This window comes from Diaphorina citri, unplaced genomic scaffold (assembly GCF_000475195.1).
Source record: "Diaphorina citri unplaced genomic scaffold, Diaci psyllid genome assembly version 1.1 scaffold516, whole genome shotgun sequence".
NCBI classification, from domain to species: Eukaryota; Metazoa; Arthropoda; class Insecta; order Hemiptera; family Psyllidae; genus Diaphorina; species Diaphorina citri.
In genome coordinates this window covers 39426-62712 of record NW_007377950.1, presented here as the reverse complement: position 1 = coordinate 62712, position 23287 = coordinate 39426, and the positions used below count along the sequence as shown (strand labels likewise).

The 23287-nt window shown below is 40.4% G+C and overlaps 1 protein-coding gene across 1 annotated transcript; it reads left to right on the top strand.

Moving 5' to 3' along the window:
- Positions 1-3770: 3770 nt before the first annotated feature.
- On the top strand, positions 3771-9133 carry LOC113467646. The gene is made up of 3 exons (XM_026823937.1): positions 3771-3965; positions 4401-4592; positions 9062-9133. The coding sequence occupies exons 1-3, from the start codon at positions 3864-3866 to the stop codon at positions 9071-9073; spliced, it is 306 nt and encodes a 101-aa protein (XP_026679738.1). The 5' UTR covers positions 3771-3863; the 3' UTR covers positions 9074-9133.
- The last annotated feature ends 14154 nt before the right edge of the window (positions 9134-23287 follow it).

Genomic DNA, 23287 nt, shown 5'->3' with positions numbered 1-23287 from the left:
ATTTGATAAGATATTGATTACTTATCTGTTGCTATGGTTACAAAGTGATTACTCATTTGTTGTCATAGTTACTAACAGTGTGATTTGATAAGATATTGATTACTTATCTGTTGCTATGGTTACAAAGTGATTACTCATTTGTTGTCATAGTTACTAACAGTGTGATTTGATAAGATATTGATTACTTATCTGTTGCTATGGTTACAAAGTGATTACTCATTTGCTGTCATTGTTACCAACAGCGTGATTTGATAAGATATTGATTACTTATCTGTTGCTATGGTTACGAAGTGATTACTCATTTGTTGTCATAGTAACTGACCTGTTACTATAGTAACTCAACGGTTGTTTGCGATGAGAGTTAATTGGAAATGACATTATGAGATCAACACATAATTATGAAATATGAATTCAAGATTCCCAGTGATTGATTAATCAGATCTACTGTACATCTGCCGTGATGAAACATCTGCTGTATTGGACTTTACAGGTCTGTGTCGTAGCATGCCCATTCCGTAGTATGTACCTCATCTGATGGGCGAGAAGGGACACACTAGGAACCAACCACCCCGTAGATATTTATTCTTTCTGGTAGGTACTCTATAAGAAGGAAGCCAATAGGTACATACATAGGTAGGTATTATTATGTTAAGGCGGTCTCTTCTTGATCCCTTGTGTGCCGCGTCCATTTTAGTTTAGGACTATTGCACTGCACATAGGTAGGTAAGTATATATCTAATTAATAAGCTTCAATCTCATTACAACTAATTGGGTCATACCTATGAAGACAAGGTCGAATCACATAGGGAGAAGGTCGAATCACATAGGGAGAAGGTCGAATCACATAGGGAGAAGGTCGAATCACACAGGGAGAAGGTCGAATCACATAGGGAGAAGGGTTCTAGAGATGACTCATTGGTGACGGTGAATTTTGCTGATTGTGTAAAGTCATCTCGATATTATCCTGATGACAAAATCACAGTCATTCTGATCAATGATGACAGCAATTTTCTCTTGGAGGGTTTCAGCAGTCTAGGGAGAAGGGTTCTAGAGATGACTCATTGGTGACGGTGAATTTTGCTGATTGTGTGAAGTCATCTCGATATTATCCTGATGACAAAATCACAGTCATTCTGATCAATGATGACAGCAATTTTCTCTTGGAGGGTTTCAGCAGTCATTATATATAAGTTCTGTGGGTCAACTTGATAAGGAGAACCAAGTTCTGCAGTTCTTTGAAGTTCTGCAAAATATATCTGCCTTTTTGGTTCTCCTTATCAAGTTGACAGCAATTTTGTTTTTGATATTACCTCCCGATAACCTCCCCGTGGCCTAGCCTAGAGGGTATCACCATCACTCTCCGCTTGTTGATTAGTGGTTGTTTGCACGTCGCGCCGAAGATTCCGGGTTTGATTCCCGGGGGGTTCAAGTTTTTTTTTGGCTCTGTGCTTGGATTTCGGGGTGCTCTCACTCTCATGAAGGTGATTGAGCGATCAGTTGCAAAATTACCAGAGTAAAAAGATATACATATCATAAATGGAAAACATTAAGCCTGCCACACACGATGAGTTTTATCGCATGCGATGGACTGATGCGCATGCGATGGACTGATGCGCATGCGATCATTGCATGCGTTAAAACTCATCGTGTGTGGTGGACAAGTAAAGGAGGCTCTTACTAATGCCGTGACTGTGATACGTACAAATGTTTGCCTCTTCAAATCTTCGGTTGTGTAGTTTTTAGCACGGTGGACTTCGGATCTAGAGGTTGGTGGTTCGAGTCCCAGTCTAGTCACCCCTAAGGCCCCTTACCAACACTACATCTCATGTTACTCTAATCTGTTGCTATGGTTACGAAGTGATTACTCATTTGTTGTCATAGTAACTGACCTGTTGCTATAGTAACTCAATGGTTGTTTGCGATGAGAGTTCATTGGAAATGACATTATGAGATCAATACATAATTATGAATTCAAGATTCCCAGTGATTAATCAGATTTGCTGTACATCTGCCGTGATGAAACATCTGCTGTATTGGACTTTACAGGTCTGTGTCGTAGCATGCCCATTCCGTAGTATGTCCCTCATCTGATGGGCGAGAAGGGACACACTAGGAACCAACCTCAGTACCAACCACCCTGTAGAGATTTATTCTTTCTCGTACTCTATAAGAAGGTAGCCAATAGGTACATAGGTAGGTATAATGGTATATATCTAATTATTAAGCTTCAATCTCATTACAACTAATTGGGTTACACCTATGAAGACAAGGTCGAATCACATAGGGAGAAGGTCGAATCACATAGGGAGAAGGTCGAATCACATAGGGAGAAGGGCTCTAGAGATGACTCATTGGTGATGGTGAATTTTGCTGATTGTGTAAAGTCATCTTGATATTATCCTGATGACAAAATCACAGTCATTCTGATCAATGATGACAGCAATTTTGTTTTTGATATAACCTCCCCGTGGCCTAGCCTGGAGGGTTTCACTATCACTCTCGGCTTGTTGATTAGTGGTTGTTTGCACGTCGCGCCGAAGATTCCGGGTTTGATTCCCGGGGGGTTCAAGTTTTTTTTTTTGGCTCTGTGTTTGGATTTCGGGGTGCCCTCACTGTCATGAAGGTGATTGAACGATCAGTTGCAGAATTACCAGAGTAAAAAGATATATCATAAATGGAAAAAATTAAGCCTACCACACACGATGAGTTTGATCGCATGCGATGGACTGATGCGATCATAGCATGCGTTAAAACTCATCGTGTGTGGTGGACAAGTAAAGGAGACTCTTACTAATGCCGTGACTGTGATATGTACAAATTAGGGATGTCGATATTATATCGATATTTCTGGATATCGATATTTTGGTTTCGACGATAACCTCCCCGTGGCCTAGCCTAGAGGGTATCACTATCACTCTCTGCTTGTTGATTAGTGGTTGTTTGCACGTCACGTCGAAGATTCCGGGTTTGATTCCCGGGGGGTTCAAGTTTTTTTCGGCTCTGTGCTTGGATTTCGGGGTGCCCTCACTCTCATGAAGGTGATTGAGCGATCAGTTGCAGAATTACCAGAGTAAAAAGATTTATCATAAATGGAAAAAATTAAGCCTGCCACACACGATGAGTTTTATCGCATGCGATGGACCGATGCGATCATTGCATGCGTTAAAACTCATCGTGTGCGGTGGACCAAGTAAAGGAGGCTCTTACTAATGCCGTGACTGTGATATGTACAAATTAGGGATGTCGATATTATATCGATATTTCTGGATATCGATATTTTGGTTTCGATATATCGATATTTGATATCGATATTACGCTTTCGATAATATCGATATCGGTAATATCGATATTCTTGATTCGATACGGCATCCCTAGTACAAATGTGTGCCTCTTCAAATCTTCGGTTGTGTATTTTTTAGCACAGTGGACTTCGGATCTAGAGGTTGGTGGTTCGAGTCCCAGTCTAGTCACCCCTAAGGCCCCTTACCAACACTACATCTCACGTCACTCTATTTCTGTTTCAGGTTCCACAGTGACCTTGAACTTTGACCAAAATCAAAGCGCCAATCACAAGGCCGTATAATATCCAAAGCACCAATCAGAAGGCTGGAAAATGTCCGACGAGGAAGAAGAGACGGTTTTGCCTCTTCAAATCTTCGGTTGTGTAGTTTTTACCACGGTGGACTTCGGATCTAGAGGTTGGTGGTTCGAGTCCCAGTCTAGTCACCCCTAAGGCCCCTTATCAACACTACATCTCATGTTACTCTCTTTCAGGTTCCACAGTGACCTTGAACTTTGACCAAAATCAAAGCACCAATCACAAGGCCGTACAATATCCAAAGCACCAATCAGAAGGCTGGAAAATGTCCGACGAGGAAGAAGAGACGGTTACTGATGACGTCACAGCAGTTACGGTTAAAGATGGCAGCAAAATGTGTGGCTATCTGGAGAAGAAGGGAAAACTGGTAAGTCAGAGTCAAACGACCTCGGTAGTGGAGTGGTCAAGATGTTAGCCTTTTAAACAGGAATGCGTGGGTTCGATCCCGGACGAGGTATGGAATTTCTATCCTCAACATTATTTGAGAGTGATTGTTGAGACTTTAAATTGGACCACATTATAATAGCAGTGGCTAAATAGCTTATTGTTGAAATTCATAAAATAGAGGTTTGATAGAGGGAACAACGGAAGGTCTTATCGTCTCGAAATCGAAGAGAGAAGGACGGGATAGGAGAAAGCTAGCCGTTCCCGTTACGAGAACGAACCTAATCCGTTTAGGATAAATCCTGTTCCGGGCGGGAATACAACCCACACCTTGGTAGGTAGGTAGGTACTGCTGAAGTTCGTTCATTCAGCTATACTCTTATTCAGGGTGTTTCATTTCTTATTCTTCTACTTACAGGGTGTCACCGGTCGCTGGCGCAGTTGGTACTGCGTGCTAGACGGCCACCTGCTCCTCCAGTACAAGAGCCAGTCGGAATATCTCTCGCTGTCACCCTGTAGGGGGTCTATAAATCTGGCCCTGGCGAAGTCGATAGAGAAGAGACCGCGCCTGGAGATTCATATAGCTACTCGATCTCAAGTTATACTGTTGGTAAGTTACGTTACGTATCATCTGAATCAATAACTCAATAATGATTTGATGTTGCCGGTTACTGATCACTACCTTTATGACTATATTATCAATTTGACAAAAAATTGTAAAACACAAGTCTTGATATCTTAAAACTACGTTGGTAATGGAGTCGTTCGGTAGATAAGTGCAATTTTTTTCTACGAGTGATTTCGGACCAGTTTTGCTAGTTTCCTACTACTCAATTGAGACTTACACCCATATTTATGAATAATATGTCCGAAATTGGTCAATCAGATGTTTGGAATGGATGCTTCAGTCCTACTTGAGTTAGTGTTTTGTTCATAGATTATTCCTATGGGTGTTGGACTATTTTGGACCAGTTTGGCTAGTTTGCTACTCCATGTTTTTAGTATTTAGATTTAAGCGGTCAGCCTAGTTAGCTTAGTTGGTAGTAAAAAAAAAAAAAAAAAAAAAAAAAAAAAAAAAAAATAGGAATATGTTGTTTGTAAGAGTTGACCAGTGACCACTTGTCCAGTGAAAAGATGAATGGCGGATGAACCTAATATGTAGAATTCGGTAGATGTGTGAATAGGTAGGTGTACCAGCTTTGCAAGACCGGTAGGTACACATACCTATATTAAGAATTACAGGGCCGTATGCAGGATTTTGTCAATGGGGGGCGGCCGGCGGGCTCCAAACAGTGATGTACCGGGGTGGATGCTCCAAATTTTCAGAGTCTGGTCTACAGTACAGGAGAAAAATAAACTCGAGGAGGAATGGCCCTGATGAATGACCGGTTTTGGTAGGTACCTACATTACCTACATAGTTACAGTTGACTGGTAAGGTGGTAGGTACCAAAGTACCAAGTTATGGATGCGTGGTACATAGATACATGGTGGTATTCATATTAGAATAGAATAGAATATACCTTGTTTATCATACCTTGTGAAACATATGTTTTACTACAGATGTCTGTGAAACATATGTCTTGTCACCTAGTGATCTAGAATCCGACTGCAATCATTTTGTCGTAATCGTTCTTCTTTACGTCTCAATCATAACTTTACACACTACATAGCTTTAACTCTTTTTTTTTCGAAGAGGTATGATAAAAGATAAAAGGAACTGTACCTAAAGCTGTGTCCAAACATACGCCGTCGATCGATGGTCGATTGACGAGTTGAAGAGGTGGATCTACGTTGTCGAGGCAGTGTACGGTTTAAATCGACGGCGCGGCGTCGACTATGTGTCGACAGCTTAACAACCGAGGTCTTATCGTCCCGAAATCGAAGAGGTTTCATAGAGGGAACTGTAACAACGGAGGTGTTATTGCCCTGAAATCAAAGAGCCTTGATGGAGGACTTATCATCCCGAAATGGAAGAAAGAAGGACGGGATTTTAGAAAGCCAGCCGTTCCGAGAAGGAACCTTATTTTGGTAAGTTACGTTACGTATCATCTGAATCAATAACTCAATAATGATTTGATGTTGCCGGTTACTGATCACTACCTTTATGACTATATTATGATCACATGATCAGTCTAGATTCGATACTAGCTACCTAGGACTAGGCATATGATGACTCTAACTAGGAATATGATGGAATGGGCATATGATGACTCTAACTAGGAATATGATGGAATGGGCATATGATGACTTATTGTACAAAGGTAATGAATTACTCTACAAGGCACAAGGTCTTAGTACTTATACTTACTAACCCATGATAGCCAAGGTCTACATTAAAGTCACACCAAACTTGACCAAACCCTTCTTTCTTTTTCGCTAATATCTCAGTCGCTCCACGTCAGAGTGCATCCGGGATCTGTCTATTAGTTAGAAAACAAAATTTCCTACTAGTTTCAATTTCAATATTATTTGACCTATCTACTCAGTACCGGTTCGGAGTTAAAAGCGGTTAAATGTCAGCAAGATCCAACGAAAAAAAGTTCGGCTCTTATGGGCTAAAGTACTTGTAATGAGATGCAATAGGAGTAATATGTAATTAAGATGTGTGTGCCCAAAGGTAATTACTAAATCAGGAGCTACTTAGAGTTATTAGCTAGGTCCTTATCAATCCTTATCAACACGAAAAACATGGCTCACCGTCAAAAAACCGGATCGTGCGATTTGAAAACCGGATTTCAATCGCAACCGGTGTGATGTCATATCAACGCAACGCGATAAATATTATTGACTTAAGGTACGGTTTCCTAGCGACGTGTTTTCTGCGCAGCGCGGAACCGAACACGTCGGCAGGAGCGTGAAATATATTGCGCTGCGTGAGGTACGGTTTCCTAGCGACGTGTTTTCTGCGCAGCGCGGAACCGAACACGTCGGCAGGAGCGTGAAATATATTGCGCTGCGTGGAACCTTATTTGTTTGGGATAAAGTTCGCCCCGAGCGGGAATCGAACCTGCGATCTAGCGCTTACAAGACAGACCTCCCGTGGCGGCAACTTTTCTGAGTATGTTTCACAGTTCACTGATCCATTATTATACATTATTACCTAATTGTGAGCACCAGTTATAAGCTAGAGTTAGGCCTGGATCCTATTATAGTCCTTTTGTTGAGAGGTGTAACAAAAACGGACGTAGGTATCTTTGGCTATGGATTGTGTTACACTTACACTCAAGTTACAAGTTATACTTACACTTTCAAGTTATATGTACTTAGGTACTTGTGTTATATACACTCAAGTTACAAGTTATACTTACACTTTCAAGTTATATGTACTTAGGTACCTACTTGTGAACTTGTGTTGTATTTAGGTATCTGTTAGGAACAAAAGGAAGACCAGTTTTGTCGGTTTGAGAGTAAAGCTGTGTCCACAGTAATCCACACATAGTGGACAGTCGTCGGTCGATGTCGACTGGAACCGTCCACACTGCCTTGACAACATAGATTCACTTCCTCGATCGACGGCATCTACATATGTGCCCAGCTTAAAATATTCTACGAATTTATGTTGTCGAGGCAGTGTGGACGGTTCAGTCAACATCGATTGATGAGAGATGGACTATGTGTGGACACATATCTAGTCCGTCTGTGTGGACACAAGTCCATCTGTGTGGACACAAGTCCATCTATGTGGACACATAATTATGTAGTCCGTCACTTTTTTTTCCTTTTATTACTGTTATCACCTTTTTTTTTCTTATTAATCAGGGTGTTTTTGTAAAATGTACCCCCCATAATGTATCAAATATATAAGACATTGGTTAGACTGCGGGGAAAAGGGACTTTTCAGTCCTATCCAAGCAGGATAAACAAGGTATATTCTATTCTATTCTAGTCTGAAGGGGAATTTCAGACCGGTATCTTCACTGTTTATGTCTCCCAGCCAGACCTAACTATTACATAATAATAAAATTATGAATAAATAAACAGAAATAGACCTAATGTTCAGTCAAATTGTTGATGAAACAAACAAAATGACTTTGTATAAATATAAACCAGAGGTTCTCAAAGTATATATCTAATTAATAAGCTTCAATCTCATTACAACTAATTGGGTCATACCTATGAAGACAAGGTCGAATCACATAGGGAGAAGGTCGAATCACATAGGGAGAAGGTCGAATCACATAGGGAGAAGGTCGAATCACATAGGGAGAAGGTCGAATCACATAGGGAGAAGGTCGAATCACATAGGGAGAAGGTCGAATCACATAGGGAGAAGGGTTCTAGAGATGACTCATTGGTGACGGTGAATTTTGCTGATTGTGTGAAGTCATCTCGATATTATCCTGATGACAAAATCACAGTCATTCTGATCAATGATGACAGCAATTTTCTCTTGGAGGGTTTCAGCAGTCATTATATATAAGTTCTGTGGGTCAACTTGATAAGGAGAACCAAGTTCTGCAGTTCTTTGAAGTTCTGCAAAATATATCTGCCTTTTTGGTTCTCCTTATCAAGTTGACAGCAATTTTGTTTTTGATATTACCTCCCGATAACCTCCCCGTGGCCTAGCCTAGAGGGTATCACCATCACTCTCCGCTTGTTGATTAGTGGTTGTTTGCACGTCGCGCCGAAGATTCCGGGTTTGATTCCCGGGGGGTTCAAGTTTTTTTTTGGCTCTGTGCTTGGATTTCGGGGTGCTCTCACTCTCATGAAGGTGATTGAGCGATCAGTTGCAAAATTACCAGAGTAAAAAGATATACATATCATAAATGGAAAACATTAAGCCTGCCACACACGATGAGTTTTATCGCATGCGATGGACTGATGCGCATGCGATGGACTGATGCGCATGCGATCATTGCATGCGTTAAAACTCATCGTGTGTGGTGGACAAGTAAAGGAGGCTCTTACTAATGCCGTGACTGTGATACGTACAAATGTTTGCCTCTTCAAATCTTCGGTTGTGTAGTTTTTAGCACGGTGGACTTCGGATCTAGAGGTTGGTGGTTCGAGTCCCAGTCTAGTCACCCCTAAGGCCCCTTACCAACACTACATCTCATGTTACTCTCTTTCTGTTTCAGGTTCCACAGTGACCTTGAACTTTGACCGAAATCAAAGCGCCAATCACAAGGCCGTATAATATCCAAAGCACCAATCAGAAGGCTGGAAAATGTCCGACGAGGAAGAAGAGACGGTTTCACAATGATCTAGTATAGTATTGCTCATTGGTGCGGGGTGGCGGGGTGTCTAGTAAGTAGACCTTATGTGCCAGCGTACGTCCCAGTCAGGGTCGTATTTAAGGGGGGGAGGCCCCCTCTCCTCGAGCTTGATTTTTCTGTAGACCAGACTCCGTTACATCAGTGTACACTCTCGCCCCCCCCCTTTCAACAAAATCCTGGATACGGCCCTGGCCCCAAATACTATGTGTGGACACACCTTTAAACTTAAAGCCAACTAGACCAGACCTTAAAAATCACCTTACGCGTACACCCTAGTTACCTTAGACTAGTTTACAATTTTACATTAGTTTTAGAGGTGAGCGGCCTATAGATAATTAACTAATTAATCAGAGTGGACAGTTTGCCAAGTATACACACCTAGACCTACAGGTTTGGGTAGTACATACAGTAGCAATAGAATCTAATTAGATCTACATGAATAACTAAAGCATTTACTCCTTTTTGTAATGAACACATTCAACTTCTTGACAAAGTTCAAAGAAAATTCTTAAGATTACTTGCTTTCAAACATAAAATAAAAATTGACAAGCGTGGCCCGTCCCTCCGGGAATTTTTCGATCGTGATTAAAGAAAATCAGTACCTATGTACCTACCTAATTTGTTTAATATTCAGTTTATTAAAAGAAACCGCGCCTGGAGATTCATATAGCTACTCGATCTCAAGTTATACTGTTGGTAAGTTACGTTACAATAACGTAATAACTAAATCAATAACTCAATAATGATTTGATGTTAACGGTTACTGATCACTACCTTTATGACTAAATTATGATCACATGATCAGTCTAGATTCGATACTAGCGCTACCTAGAACTAGGAATATGATGGAATGGGCATATGATGATCTTGTTTGTAAGAGTTGACCAGTGACCACTTGTCCAGTGAAAAGATGAATGGCGGATGAACCTAATATGTAGAACTCGGTATGTGAATGACTAATAGGTAGGTGTACCAGCTATGCAAGACCGGTAGGTACACATACCTATATTAAGAATTACAGGGCCGTATCCAGGATTTTGTCAATGGGGGGCGGCCGGCGGGCTCCAAACAATAATGTACCAGGGTGGATGCTCCAAATTTTCAGAGTCTGGCTTACAGTACAGGAGAAAAATAAACTCGAGGAGGAAGGGGCCACCCCCTGATTACAGCCCTGATGAATGACCGGTTTTGGTAGGTACCTACATTACCTACATAGTTACAGTTGACTGGTAAGGTGGTAGGTACCAAAGTACCTAGTTACGGATGAGTGGTACATAGATACATGGTGGTATTCATATTACCGGTTGAGTCAGTTTTTTTTTTCTTTTAGGTTTTTAAAGATGAGTGTTCCACCGCCGTTTTTATTTCGTAGCAATGGAACAACTGCTACATTGGACGCTTGTGGTCTGTGTCGTAGCATGCCCATAGCTTTAAACCGACAGCAGCCGGATCAACTCCGCGCACACACGAACGCTGTTTGCAAGCCAATGTTCGTGGAAAAATGATTGCAAACGATGCGCGCTTGGTGTCACATTACCTTCAGGTTATCACTAACTTGTCATCTTAATTAATTTAGCCATAGTAAGTATTTCTTTTCGGTTTGGATATGGATATGGTTGGAATTTTTCCTCTTTGGGCGTAATCGCGCGAACACTTTGGCTGCTACGGGACGCTTAGGTATTTTCAATGGTTATCTAAATGAGGGGCCTCTGAGTAAAATGTTGCTATTTGTTTGATGATAAAATTCCAAGAATTAAAGAGTATGTCACTGATTTAAGGCAGATGTTTTCATTCAGGGGGCCTGTAAGTTACCACCATAGGAAAGGTATGCTTTGGCAGCCAACGTGTCGAAATTGATAATTCAGATTCCAAAACAATTTCCGGAAAAGAAAATGCAGTTTTTGTTGAACAAACGATTTTTTTTGCCAGAGAAGGAACTGTAATTGCTAAGGTCTTATCGTACCGAAATCGGAGAGAGAAGGAAGACAGGATAGGAGAAAGAGAGCCTTTCCGAGAACGAATATTACCTACCCGTTCAGGATAAAATCCACCCCGGGCGGGAATCGAACCCGCTATTTAGCGCTTACAAGGCAGACGTGCTATCAACCAAGCTAACTAGGCTGGTGAAACAGAAACGACTTTTGATTTGACGAAACGACTTTTAATTCTTATGACCAAAAGTATCTTCTCATGACCAATGTAGTCAATGTAGTGTATTTTGTATCTGCTAATCTTGACAAGCTGGCACATTCTCAGCTAGACTAGTTCAAATTAAAACATTAAATACAAACATATCACATCTATCTACAAAATCTACATATTGTACCAAGGTAATGAATTACTCTACAAGGCACAAGGTCTTAGTACTTACTCACCCATGAGAGCCGAGGCCTACATTAAAGTCACACCAAACTTGACCAAATCCTTCTCTCTTTTTCGCTGATATCTCAGTCGCTCCACGTCAGAGTGCATCCGGGATCTGTTTATTAGTTAGAAAACAAAATTTCCTACTATTTTCAATATTGTTTGACATATCTATTCAGTACCGGCCCGGAATTATAAGCGGTTAAATGTCAGCAAGATCCAACGAAAAAAAAGTTCGGCTCTTATGGGCTAAAGTAGGGTAAGTGTACCATTTATTCGCCCACCTAAAAAACGTACCATTTATTGGCCCACCTGCCCACATTTATTTTTCTAATTTTTTTTATAGTTCCGAAATCGAAGAGAGAAGGAAGACAGGATAGGAGAAAGCCAGCCGTAGAACGAACCTTATCTGTTTGGGATGAAGTTCACCCTGGGCGGGAATCGAACCCGCGACCTAGCGCTTACAAGGCAAACGTTCTACTCTCCCAGTTAACTAGGCTGGTATCTTCCAAGCTTACTAGGCTGACTGAATGTAAAACTTTGAGGATATAGGTACTCAGAGACTAAAGACGAAGAATTTAGGTACCTGGAGCCTGAGAAAGTGGCCAAATTTGGAGCGTGGAAAAAGTGAAACATATCCATGCCAATCATTTTTGGTATAATGCAAAATTTAGGGACAAAAACAAGCCTGAGGGGGAGGGGGTGGGCCCCTTGGATTCCCCCAAATATGACCCTGATGTTTCGATTTCGGAGATATTTGATTTGGTATGTGTTCCGCTAGGGTCGGACTTTACTGACCTCTTGCGGTTTGACTTTCCGAACCTTGGCAACAGGGCAACGGGACATGCAAGGTTGCCAAACCGCTCATCTTTCACCGAGGCGTTAAAGTGACCCCAAAAAAATGTGAGATGGACCCCTTCAAGGTTGATTTGCGGTCAGAGTAAAATCATCACCTAACTTGATGGGGTCAGTAGAAGATGATAAATTGAAAAAAATAATAAGCCATCAGCAATAGGACGTTGAATACACCATCAGGGTTCGATGGATGTAACATCACGGGAGGTCATGTCACATGAGCTCGTGTGAAGTGAGAGCAGGTTATTTCTACCTAGCAAACCTACGCAATGAAGGCGCGACAAAGGAAATGCAATGTTGTAATACTTACATATTTATAAACGGTCTCATCCGATAGATAATACTTAAATGTTAAAACTAAATATACTTAGATACTTAAATGTTAAAACTAAATATACTTAATAGTACCTAATACTTAATAGATACTTAATTATCTACGGATTGTAAGGCAGAAATGACGAAATGCATCATAATTACCGTATTTTCATATTTAAATCAATAGGTAGATACCTAGGTAGCTAGGTACCGTCTCTAAAACTGGACCTATTTTTTTTTTCTAAGACATGTTGCAATAACAAAACATCATGATAACTGAACAGTATAATATACTAACTTACCTAACATGTAATAAGTTAATAAGTATGCAAGTATATTAATTTTTTTGCAACGTCTACCCGAAATACCTACCTATCTAAGGGTGGTTCAATTGAATTCAATTCAAAATATTTATTTAATGTTTATCAATTTGACAAAAAAATTGTAAAAACACAAGTCTTGATATCTTAAAACTACGTTGCTAATGGAGTCGTTCGGTAGATAAGTGCAATTTTTTTTCTACGAGTGATTTCGGACCAGTTTTGCTAGTTTCCTACTACTCTATTGAGACTTACACCCATATTTATGAATAATAAGTCCAATATTGGTCAATCAGATGTTTGGAATGGATGCTTCAGTCCTACTTGAGTTAGTGTTTTGTTCATAGATTCATATGGGTGTTGTGGACCAGTTTGGCTAGTTTGAGCTACTCCATGTTTTGAGTATTTAGATTTAAGCGTAGCTATATTTGGGGTATTGACCAATCAGATGAGTAGATAAATCACCAAGTGACCTGTTCTTAATGTGGTCCACATTTGAATCTTTTTTGGCAAGCACACCTGAACCTAATCGATTTAAATTAGATCATATAAAATATTACCTTATTGCCTACTCGTAACTCGATCGTAGTAAGTAGGTACTTACTATACAAATTTATTAAATTGAGACAGATATTAATGAATTAGATGTCAGCTCCCATGGCGTAGGGGTCACTGCGCTCGCCTTGCACGCGGGAGACCCGGGTTCGATTCCCGGCGGGGTCAAGAAATTTGTATCATGCAAATGATTGATTCCGGCCACGGTGGTGGAGTGGTCAAGATGTTAGCCTTTTAAACAGGAGGCCGTGGGTTCGGTCCCGGACGAAGTATGGAATTTCTATCCTCAACATTATTTGAGAGTGATTGTTGAGACTTGAAATTGGACCACATTATAATAGCAGTGGCTAAATAGCTTATTGTTGAAATTCATAAAATAGAGGTTCGATAGAGGGAACAACGGAAGGTCTTATCGTCCCGAAATCGAAGAGAGAAGGAGGACAGGAAAGGAGAAAGCCAGCCGTTCCGAGAACAAACCTTATCCGTTTAGGATAAATCCTGTTCCGGGCGGGAATACAACCCACACCTTGGTAGGTGGTAGGTAGGTACTGCTGAAGTTCGTTCATTCAGCTATACTCTTATTCAGGGTGTTTCATTTCTTATTCTTCTACTTACAGGGTGTCACCCGATAGATATTTAAATGTTAAAACTAAATATAGGTACTTACCTAATAGTACCTAATACTTAATAGATATCTAATTATCTACGGATTGTAAGGCAGAAATGACGAAATGCATCATAATTACCATATTTTCATATTTAAATCGATAGGTAGATACCTAGGTACCGTCTCTAAAACTGGACCTATTTTTTTTCTAAGACATGTTGCAATAACAAAACATCATGATAACTGAACAGTAGATATAATATACTAACTTACCTAACATGTAATAAGTTAATAAGTATGCAAGTATATTAATTTTTTTGCAACGTCTACCCGAAATACCTACCTATCTAAGGGTGGTTCAATTCAATTCAATTCAAAATATTTATTTAATGTTTATCAATTTGACAAAAAATTGTAAACACACAAGTCTTGATATCTTAAAACTACGTTGGTAATGGAGACGTTCGGTAGATTTTGGACCAGTTTGGCGACTCCATGTTTTGAGTATTTAGATTTAAGCGTAGCTATATTTAGAGTACCTATTTGCCAATCAGATGAGTAGATAAATCACCGAGTGACCAAAAGTGGTACGAAGGTGAGTACCTGTTCTTAACGTGGTCCACATTTGAATCTTTTTTGGCAAGCAAACCTGAACCTAATCGATTTAAATCAGATCATAGGATATTAGAATATTACCTTATTGCCTACTCGTAACTCGATCGTAGTAAGTAGGTACTTACTATGGTAGTACTATCGTAGTAAATACGTACTTACTATACAAATTTATTGAATTGAGACAGATATTAATGAATTAGATTTTAATAAACCCACCAAGCTAATTAGGCTGGCCTACCTAGATCAAATATTGTAAATGTTTTACACTTTACAATTAAGTCAAGTAGTACTTTACAATATGTTTTATACGAATAATATATTATGTACCTATGTATTTTACAAACGATTATACCTACCCTTGTGTCAGTCATACCTACCTATCTTATGACTCAATCTAATTGTTATAATTTGAGCTACTGAGGGCACTGTAACAACGGAGCTATTGACGTTCCGAAATCGAAGAGCGAAGGACAGGACAAGAAAACCCACCGTTCTGAGAACGAACCTCATCTGTACTCTAATAAAGTTCGCGGAAATCGAACCCGCGATCTAGCGCTTACAAGGCAGACGCTCTACCCACCAAGCTAATTAGGCTGGCCTACCTAGATGAAATATTGTAAATGTTTTACACTTTACAATTAAGTTAAGTAGTACTTTACAATAAGTTTTATACGAGTAATATATTATGTACCTAATGTATTTTACAAACGATTATACCTACCCTTGTGTCAGTCATACCTACCTATCTTATGACTCAATCTAATTGTTATAATTTGAGCTACATCATTTTGCCTGTTGATTGAGCTTCTCATCATTTGATTGTTGGTCATGTTCGCTTGCTGATTGCACAGCGTCCTCTTAGTCATGTTACCGTCATGATTTTGATGTCATATCGGTCAGATCAATTGACTTTTCATTCTGGCGTAGCCTGATCAGTACTCAAGTGTTTTGACTTGACTTATATTGATGGACTTTTTTTTAAGAGGTTTGACAGAGGGAACTGTAACTGCTATGGTCTTATCGTCCCGAAATCGAAAAGAGAGAAGGAAGACAGGATAGGAGAAAGCCAGCCATTCCGAGAACGAACATTATCCCATCAGGATAAAATCCGCCCCGGGCGGGAATGTTACCGTCATGATTTTGATGTCATATCGGTCAGATCAATTGACTTTTCATTCTGGCGTAGCCTGATCAGTACTCAAGTGTTTTGACTTGACTTACATTGATGGATTTTTTTTTTTAAAAAAAAAGAGGTTTGATAGAGGAAACTGTAACGGCTGAGGCCTTATTGTTCAGATTTTTTTTTTTAAAGAGGTTTGAGGGAACTGTAACTGCTATGGTTATCGTCCCGAAATCGAAGAGAGAAGGAAGACAGGATAGGAGAAAGCCAGCCATTCCGAGAACGAACATTATCCCATCAGGATGAAATCCGCCCCGGGCGGGAATCGAACCCGCGGCCTAGCGCTTACAAAGCAGACGCACTACCAACTAAGCTAACTAGGCTGGCTTATTGTCCAGAAAGCGAAGAGAGAATCCTGTCTTCCGGATAGGAGAAAGCCAGACGTTCCGAGAGCGAAACTTATCTGTGACGGACTGATAGACTTCTGTTTAGGAGATAACAACTAGGGGAGGCTTATATTGGAGGTGTTTCGTCGCAAATCACCAACGTCGCGTTGCCTCGTGTCGGGAAATTTTGTAAATCGACGACTCTAGTCTGGAAGCAGCCTTAAAGGAGAAGGTTTTGAAGATGTCGAGAATGGTGAAGGTGCGATCGGCAAAGTCCGTGAAGGTCACGATATCGTGAAGGTTACAAGAGTTGAACATCTTTGCGGTCACAAGAAGAAGGTTGGTTACTGAAGATGTGTTTGATAAATGGGTTACACTAAGGTTACTTGGGGTATCCTTTTGGTTACAGTGAGGTTACTCACTTAGTATTGGTAGTTGGTAGCTTGCTTTGGTATCTTCTTACTGATAGTATTGATCTTGAGGTTGGTATTGGTACAATATTGAAATTTGCTGACCGCATCTTGGGTCAATATTGGTACATCCCTGACCTCTGCATCGGGATGACCTGATGTTATTGGTTACCATAGTAACAGCGTGATTTGATGAGATATTATCTGTGGTTATGGTTACACTAAGGTTACTTGGGGTATCCTTTTGGTTACAGTGAGGTTACTCACTTAGTATTGGTAGTTGGTAGCTTGATTTGGTACATATATCTTCTTACTGATATTATTGATCTTGAGGTCTGTATTGGTACAATATTGAAATTTGCTGACCGCATCTTGGGTCAGTATTGGTACATCCCTGACCTCTGCATCGGGATGACCTGATGTTAAGTTCGCCCCGAGCGGGATTCGAAACAGCGACCTAGCGCTTACAAGGCAGACCTCCCGTGGCGGCAAGTTTTCTGAGTATGTTTCACAGTTCACTGATCCACTATTATACATTATTACCTAATTGTGAGCACCAGTTATAAGCTAGAGTTAGGCCTGGATCCTATAGAGTATAGAGTCCTTTTGTTGAGAGGTGTAACAAAAACGGACGTAGATATCTTTGGCTATGGATTGTTCAGAGTTAGGACATAGGTTCGGTTTGCGAATTGGCCGTGGGAAAATTGATTAGGAGTTATAGATTCCATTGAATATGAATTGTACAATCCATTGTAGTATCCAAACCGACCACCAACCAAATGGTTATATTTGTTTTCATAGTTACTAACTGTGATTTGATAAGATATAGATTACTTATCTGTTGCTATGGTTACAAAGTGCATGATTACTCATTTGCTGTCATTGTTACCAACAGCGTGATTTGATAAGATATTGATTACTTATCTGTTGCTATGGTTACGTATTGATTACTTATCTGTTGCTATGGTTACGAAGTCATTACTCATTTGTTGTCATAGTAACTGAAACTGACCTGTTGCTATAGTAACTCAATGGTTGTTTGCGATGAGAGTTAATTGGAAATGACATTATGAGATCAACACATAATTATGAAATATAAATTTAAGATTCCCAGTGATTAATCAGATTTGCTGTACATCTGCCGTGATGAAACATCTGCTATATTGGACTTTACAGGTCTGTGTCGTAGCATGCCCATTCCGTAGTATGTCCCTCATCTGATGGGCGAGAAGGGACACACTAGGAACCAACCTCAGTACCAACCACCCCGTAGATATTTATTCTTTCTGGTACTCTATAAGAAGGTAGCCAATAGGTACATAGGTAGGTATATATCTAATTAATAAGCTTCAATCTCATTACAACTAATTGGGCCATACCTATGAAGACAAGGTCGAATCACATAGGGAGAAGGTCGAATCACATAGGGAGAAGGTCGAATCACATAGGGAGAAGGTCGAATACCTACTTATGATTATGACATTTCAGGTCATCTTGTCATATTATTACTCGTACCAAGATACCTAGTGGTTACTTAATGGCTACTTAATACTCGTACGAGTATTAAGTAGCAAAAAGATTTTTTCTGCTAATATGTAGGTAATCTTTTTTTTTTTTACTTCTACTAATTAATAAGAATTGGTACCACCAGTTTTTGGCACGGGAGCCGAAATTGTCTGAATGTCAATGTCAGTTGGACCAAATTTTATCTTTTGGATTCTTCATATACACAAGCCAAGAGCGTCCAATACATGGGTAAATGATTTGTTTCGTATTTTCCTTTCGGAAACTGAGACAATTTCCCATCTCCTGAAGTTGATTTCCCCCCTTTTTACTTTCCTTATCCTATAGGAAGGAAAGTAATGTAATCGGGTCAAATTTTCGATGGTCAGTTTTTAGTGTCAAAATACATTTTGAGAATTTGAGGTCCCTAGAGCCTAAATCCAAAGTTTCAGCCATTGGTCCGTGTGCGTACTGTGCGTGTCTGTCTGTAAACAAAATATCTCGAGAACGGTAAGAGCTACAGACTTGAAATTTGATATGTAGATGTCAAATGTGACAAGAATACGACACGAAACTTTTGGTTAAGATCGGTGCAACAGTTGGCGGTATATTGACCGCTTTTTGGCGGTTTTTGACCGTTTTTTGGCGGTTTTCAGCTATACCGACTAAACGATTAGAGATATTGTAAAAGTTTGGCTATAAGAACAAGAACACCCAGGTTGGACCAAATTTTATCTTTTGGATTCTTCATATACACAAGCCAAGAGCGTCCAATTATCCAATACATGGTTAAATGCTTTGTTTCGTATTTTCCTTTCGGAAACTGAGACAATTCCCCTTCATCTGAAGATGATTTCCCCAGTGGCGTAGCGTGGTCTAAATTCAAGTGTAGGGCGTGTAGGGCTCATGCACAGGTCTACCAAGTCCCATCACAGTACATGCCAAATATTTATCGGCATTAGATTTAACTTTTGAGTTGTATGGCCGCCATACTCGCCATACATACACGCTACGCCACTGGATTTCCCCCTTTTTTAAAAGGAAAATATGGAATTAGTTCAACTATACAAGGTGGCGCGGTATTTTTCTTTCGAAGTTGATTAGGCTTAGACATTTGGCAAGTGAGTAATTCAATAGGATGAGGAAAGTCGTGTGATGTTCACACCAGATTTTTTTTAAAGGAAAATATGGAATTAGTTCAACTATACAAGGTGGCGCGGTATTTTTCTTTCGAAGTTGATTAGGCTTAGACATTTGGCAAGTGACCACTTGACCAGCCTTTTGCAACCAGTCTGTCTACAAGCTGATTAAACTAGTCAACAAGTATGTACACCATGATGATCTAGTATAGTATTGCTCATTGGTGCGGGGTGGCGGGGTGTCTAGTAAGTAGACCTTATGTGTCAGCGTACGTCACAGTCAGGGTCGTATTTAAGGGGGGAGGCCCCCTCTCCTCGAGCTTGATTTTTCTCTTTTACTGTAGACCAGACTCCGGTACATCAGTGTACACTCTCGCCCCCCCCCCCTTTCAACAAAATCCTTGATCTAAGTTATACTGTTGGTAAGTTACAATAACGTAATAACTGAATCAATAACTCAATAATGATTTGATGTTACCGGTTACTGATCACTACCTTTATGGCTATATTATGATCACATGATCAGTCTAGATTCGATACTAGCTACCTAGGACTAGGAATATGATGGAATGGGCATATGATGACTCTAACTAGGAATATGATGGAACGGGCATATGATGACTCTAACTAGGAATATGTTTCTGATTTAAGGCAGATGTTTTCATTCCGGGGGCCTGTGGGTTACCACCATAGAGTATGCTTTGGCAGCCAACGTGTCGAAATTGATAATTCAGATTCCAAAACAATTTCCGGAAAAGAAAATGCAGCTTTTGTTGAACAAACGACTTTTTTTTGAGAGAGAGAGAGAGAAGGAACTGTAATTGCTAAGGTCTTATCGTACCGAAATCGGAGAGAGAAGAGAGAAGGAAGACAGGATAGGAGAAAGATAGCCTTTCCGACGAGAACGAACATTACCTACCCGTTTAGGATAAAATCCACCCCGGGCGAGAATCGAACCCGCTATCTAGCGCTTACAAGGCAGACGCGCTATCAACCAAGCTAACTAGGCTGGTGAAAAAGAAACGACTTTTGATTTGACGAAACCACTTTTAATTCTATGACCAAAAGTATCTTCTCATGACCAATGTATTAAGCTAATCTTGACAAGCTGGCACATTCTCAGCTAGACTAGTTCAAATTAAAACATTAAATACAAACATATCACATCTATCTACAAAATCTACATATTGTACAAAGGTAATGAATTACTCTACAAGGCACAAGGTCTTAGTACTTACTCACCCATGAGAGCCAAGGCCTACATTGAAGTCACACCAAACTTGACCAAACCCTTCTCTCTTTTTCGCTAATATCTCAGTCGCTCCACGTCAGAGTGCATCAGGGATCTGTCTATTGGTTAGAAAACAAAATTTCCTACAATTTTCGATATTATTTAACATATCTACTCAGTATCGGTCCGGAGTTATAAGCGGTTAAATGTCAGCAAGATCCAACGAAAAAAAGTTCGGCTCTTATGGGCTAAAGTACTTGTAATGAGATGCAATGGAGTAATAATTAAGATGTGTGTGCCCAAAGGTAATTACTAAATCAGAGTTACTTAGAGTTATTAGCTAGGTCCTTATCAATCCTTATCAACACGAAAAACATGGCTCACCGTCAAAAAACCGGATCGTGCGATGAACTGTAAAGCTGTGTCCAAACATACGCCGTCGATCGATGGTCGATTGACGGCGTTGAAGAGGTGGATCTACGTTGTCGAGGCAGTGTACGGTTTAAATCGACGGCGCGGCGTCGACAGCTTAACAACCGAGGTCTTATCGTCCCGAAATCGAAGAGGTTTAATAGAGGGAACTGTAACAACGGAGGTGTTATTGCCCTGAAATCAAAGAGCCTTGATGGAGGACTTATTATCCCGAAATGGAAGAAAGAAGGACGGGATTTTAGAAAGCCAGCCGTTCCGAGAACGAACCTTATTTGTTTGGGATAAAGTTCGCCCCCTCAATCGCAACCGGTGGATGACATCAACGCAACGCGATAGTTATTATTGACTTACTGACACTCTTCTTCATCATCTTCTTTCTTTTTCTTCTCCTTCTTCTTAATTTTATTTTCTTCTTCTTCTTCTTCTCCTTCTTTTTCTTTTCCTGACTTCTTAATTGGCACACCAAACTTCTGGGTCTAGTTTAATCGGACACACAGAAACCATTTCGTTCCACACTTATGTTGGAAATAATGTTCTACAAGCTTCATACAACATTACCGTCCGACTTTTTTTGTGCTTCTGCTGCAGTGCTGCTGATGCAAACCTGAACAAATCAACTCACAGTGTCTCACACCATATAGCAATACCCAAGTGACAATTTTTCTAAATATCTCACAATTACAGAAGTATTTAGTGTTTTGCAATAGGTAATAATTCAAATTCTAAATAAGTTGTAGGCAAGTAAATATGTAATAATAATAGTGCTTATTTATACTGCACGCAAAGGAGTGAAAAGTCCCTTTACTCCAGCAGTAGGCTACTACTATTATTGTGGTCAAATTCTCAAATTATATTGAGGTTGAGGATACAGTCCCATACCTCGGCTGGGATTGAACCCACGCCCTCCTGTTTACCAGGCGAGCGCCTTGACCACTACACCACCGAGGTAGGTTATGGTACTGGTGGAAAATATGTACATACCCGACCTGCCAGGGTTGTATTCAGGAGTTCATTGAAGGGGCCCAAATAACTTACCAGGGGCGGGATGCTCGGAGTTTTTGGGCTTCAGTATAGGAACGAAATAAGAGCCCGCGGTGAAGGGGGCCCGGCTTTACCTTCCCTTCGGCCACAAGCTAGCAAGCTACCCTTCTCATATTAATCTCACACAGCCGGGAAAAACCTTCTGAGTACGGCCGGAAAATTGCGAACCGTCCAGTTGGTCTTCCATCCGGATACCAACCACACGCAACGTGTCTTATGCCTGCCACTCACATTCAGACAGTCCGACAGACCGTCGGAACCTGTGGCGGAAAAAGCTTGAGAACCAGGTCTTTCAGAAGGCCTGACAGACCTAGGTCTCAAGCTTTTTTCCACCACACACATTTCGACGGTCCAGTCTGTCAGACAATCTCAGAGTAAGTGGCGGACATTACCTTCAGTGGTCCATTGAGAACTGATTAATCTCATTTTAATAAGTACCCAATAATCGCATGCACTGTGCAATAATTACTGATGCAAATCTTCAAGACTTTCAATCTTTCAAACTCTCTTCACACACTCATTAGAGTTCGATGGTTTCATCACTTGATTCATTGTGACGTAAGATCGTTGCACTTTCTTCGGTAGCCAACCACCAACTTGTCCATCCAAATCCCCCTCACTTGAGCGAAAATAAACACTTGAACAAACTTATACATAAATGAAAATCAGCCAGAGAACACTCATGTGAAACAATCAGCCATCATTAAGAACGCGAGTATGATCTGAATCATCTGATAATCCTAGGATTCCTCAAGATAAGCCTCAGGATCAGTAGACCGAAATAATACTTGCAGACTTCTTCTAGAATCTAGCATCTCTCTGAAAATCTAGAATAACTAGTGTCCCGTATCTAGATTTCTATAATCTAGCCTGCTACATGCTATACTTTGTTTTAAAGGAAATCCCGCCTGTTGCTGTGCAAAATGCAAAAAAGCCTCTGATTGACTGTCCATTATTTGAAAACTATTTTTTGATTTAGTAAGAAGGAATTGTGCTCAGCATGATTAATGCTTGACTTGGACTCGAACCACTAACCTCTAGATCCGAGGTCCACCGAGCTAACCACTACACCAGGTGGGCAGTGCAGTGGTTGGTTAGTTAGAATGAGGCCGTGGTTATGAACAGGGCTGAGATAGGCCATTCTGAGATGTTCTTGGCAAGTGGAAAATGATGTGGTAACTTAACACAGACCTCT

Bases quoted from the DNA above. Each gene is read 5' to 3' on its own strand.
- LOC113467646 (XM_026823937.1), top strand. From the start codon at position 3,864: ATGTCCGACGAGGAAGAAGAGACGGTTACTGATGACGTCACAGCAGTT. The intron at 3,966-4,400 runs GTAAGTCAGAGT...TTCTACTTACAG, and splicing joins TGGAGAAGAAGGGAAAACTG to GGTGTCACCGGTCGCTGGCG.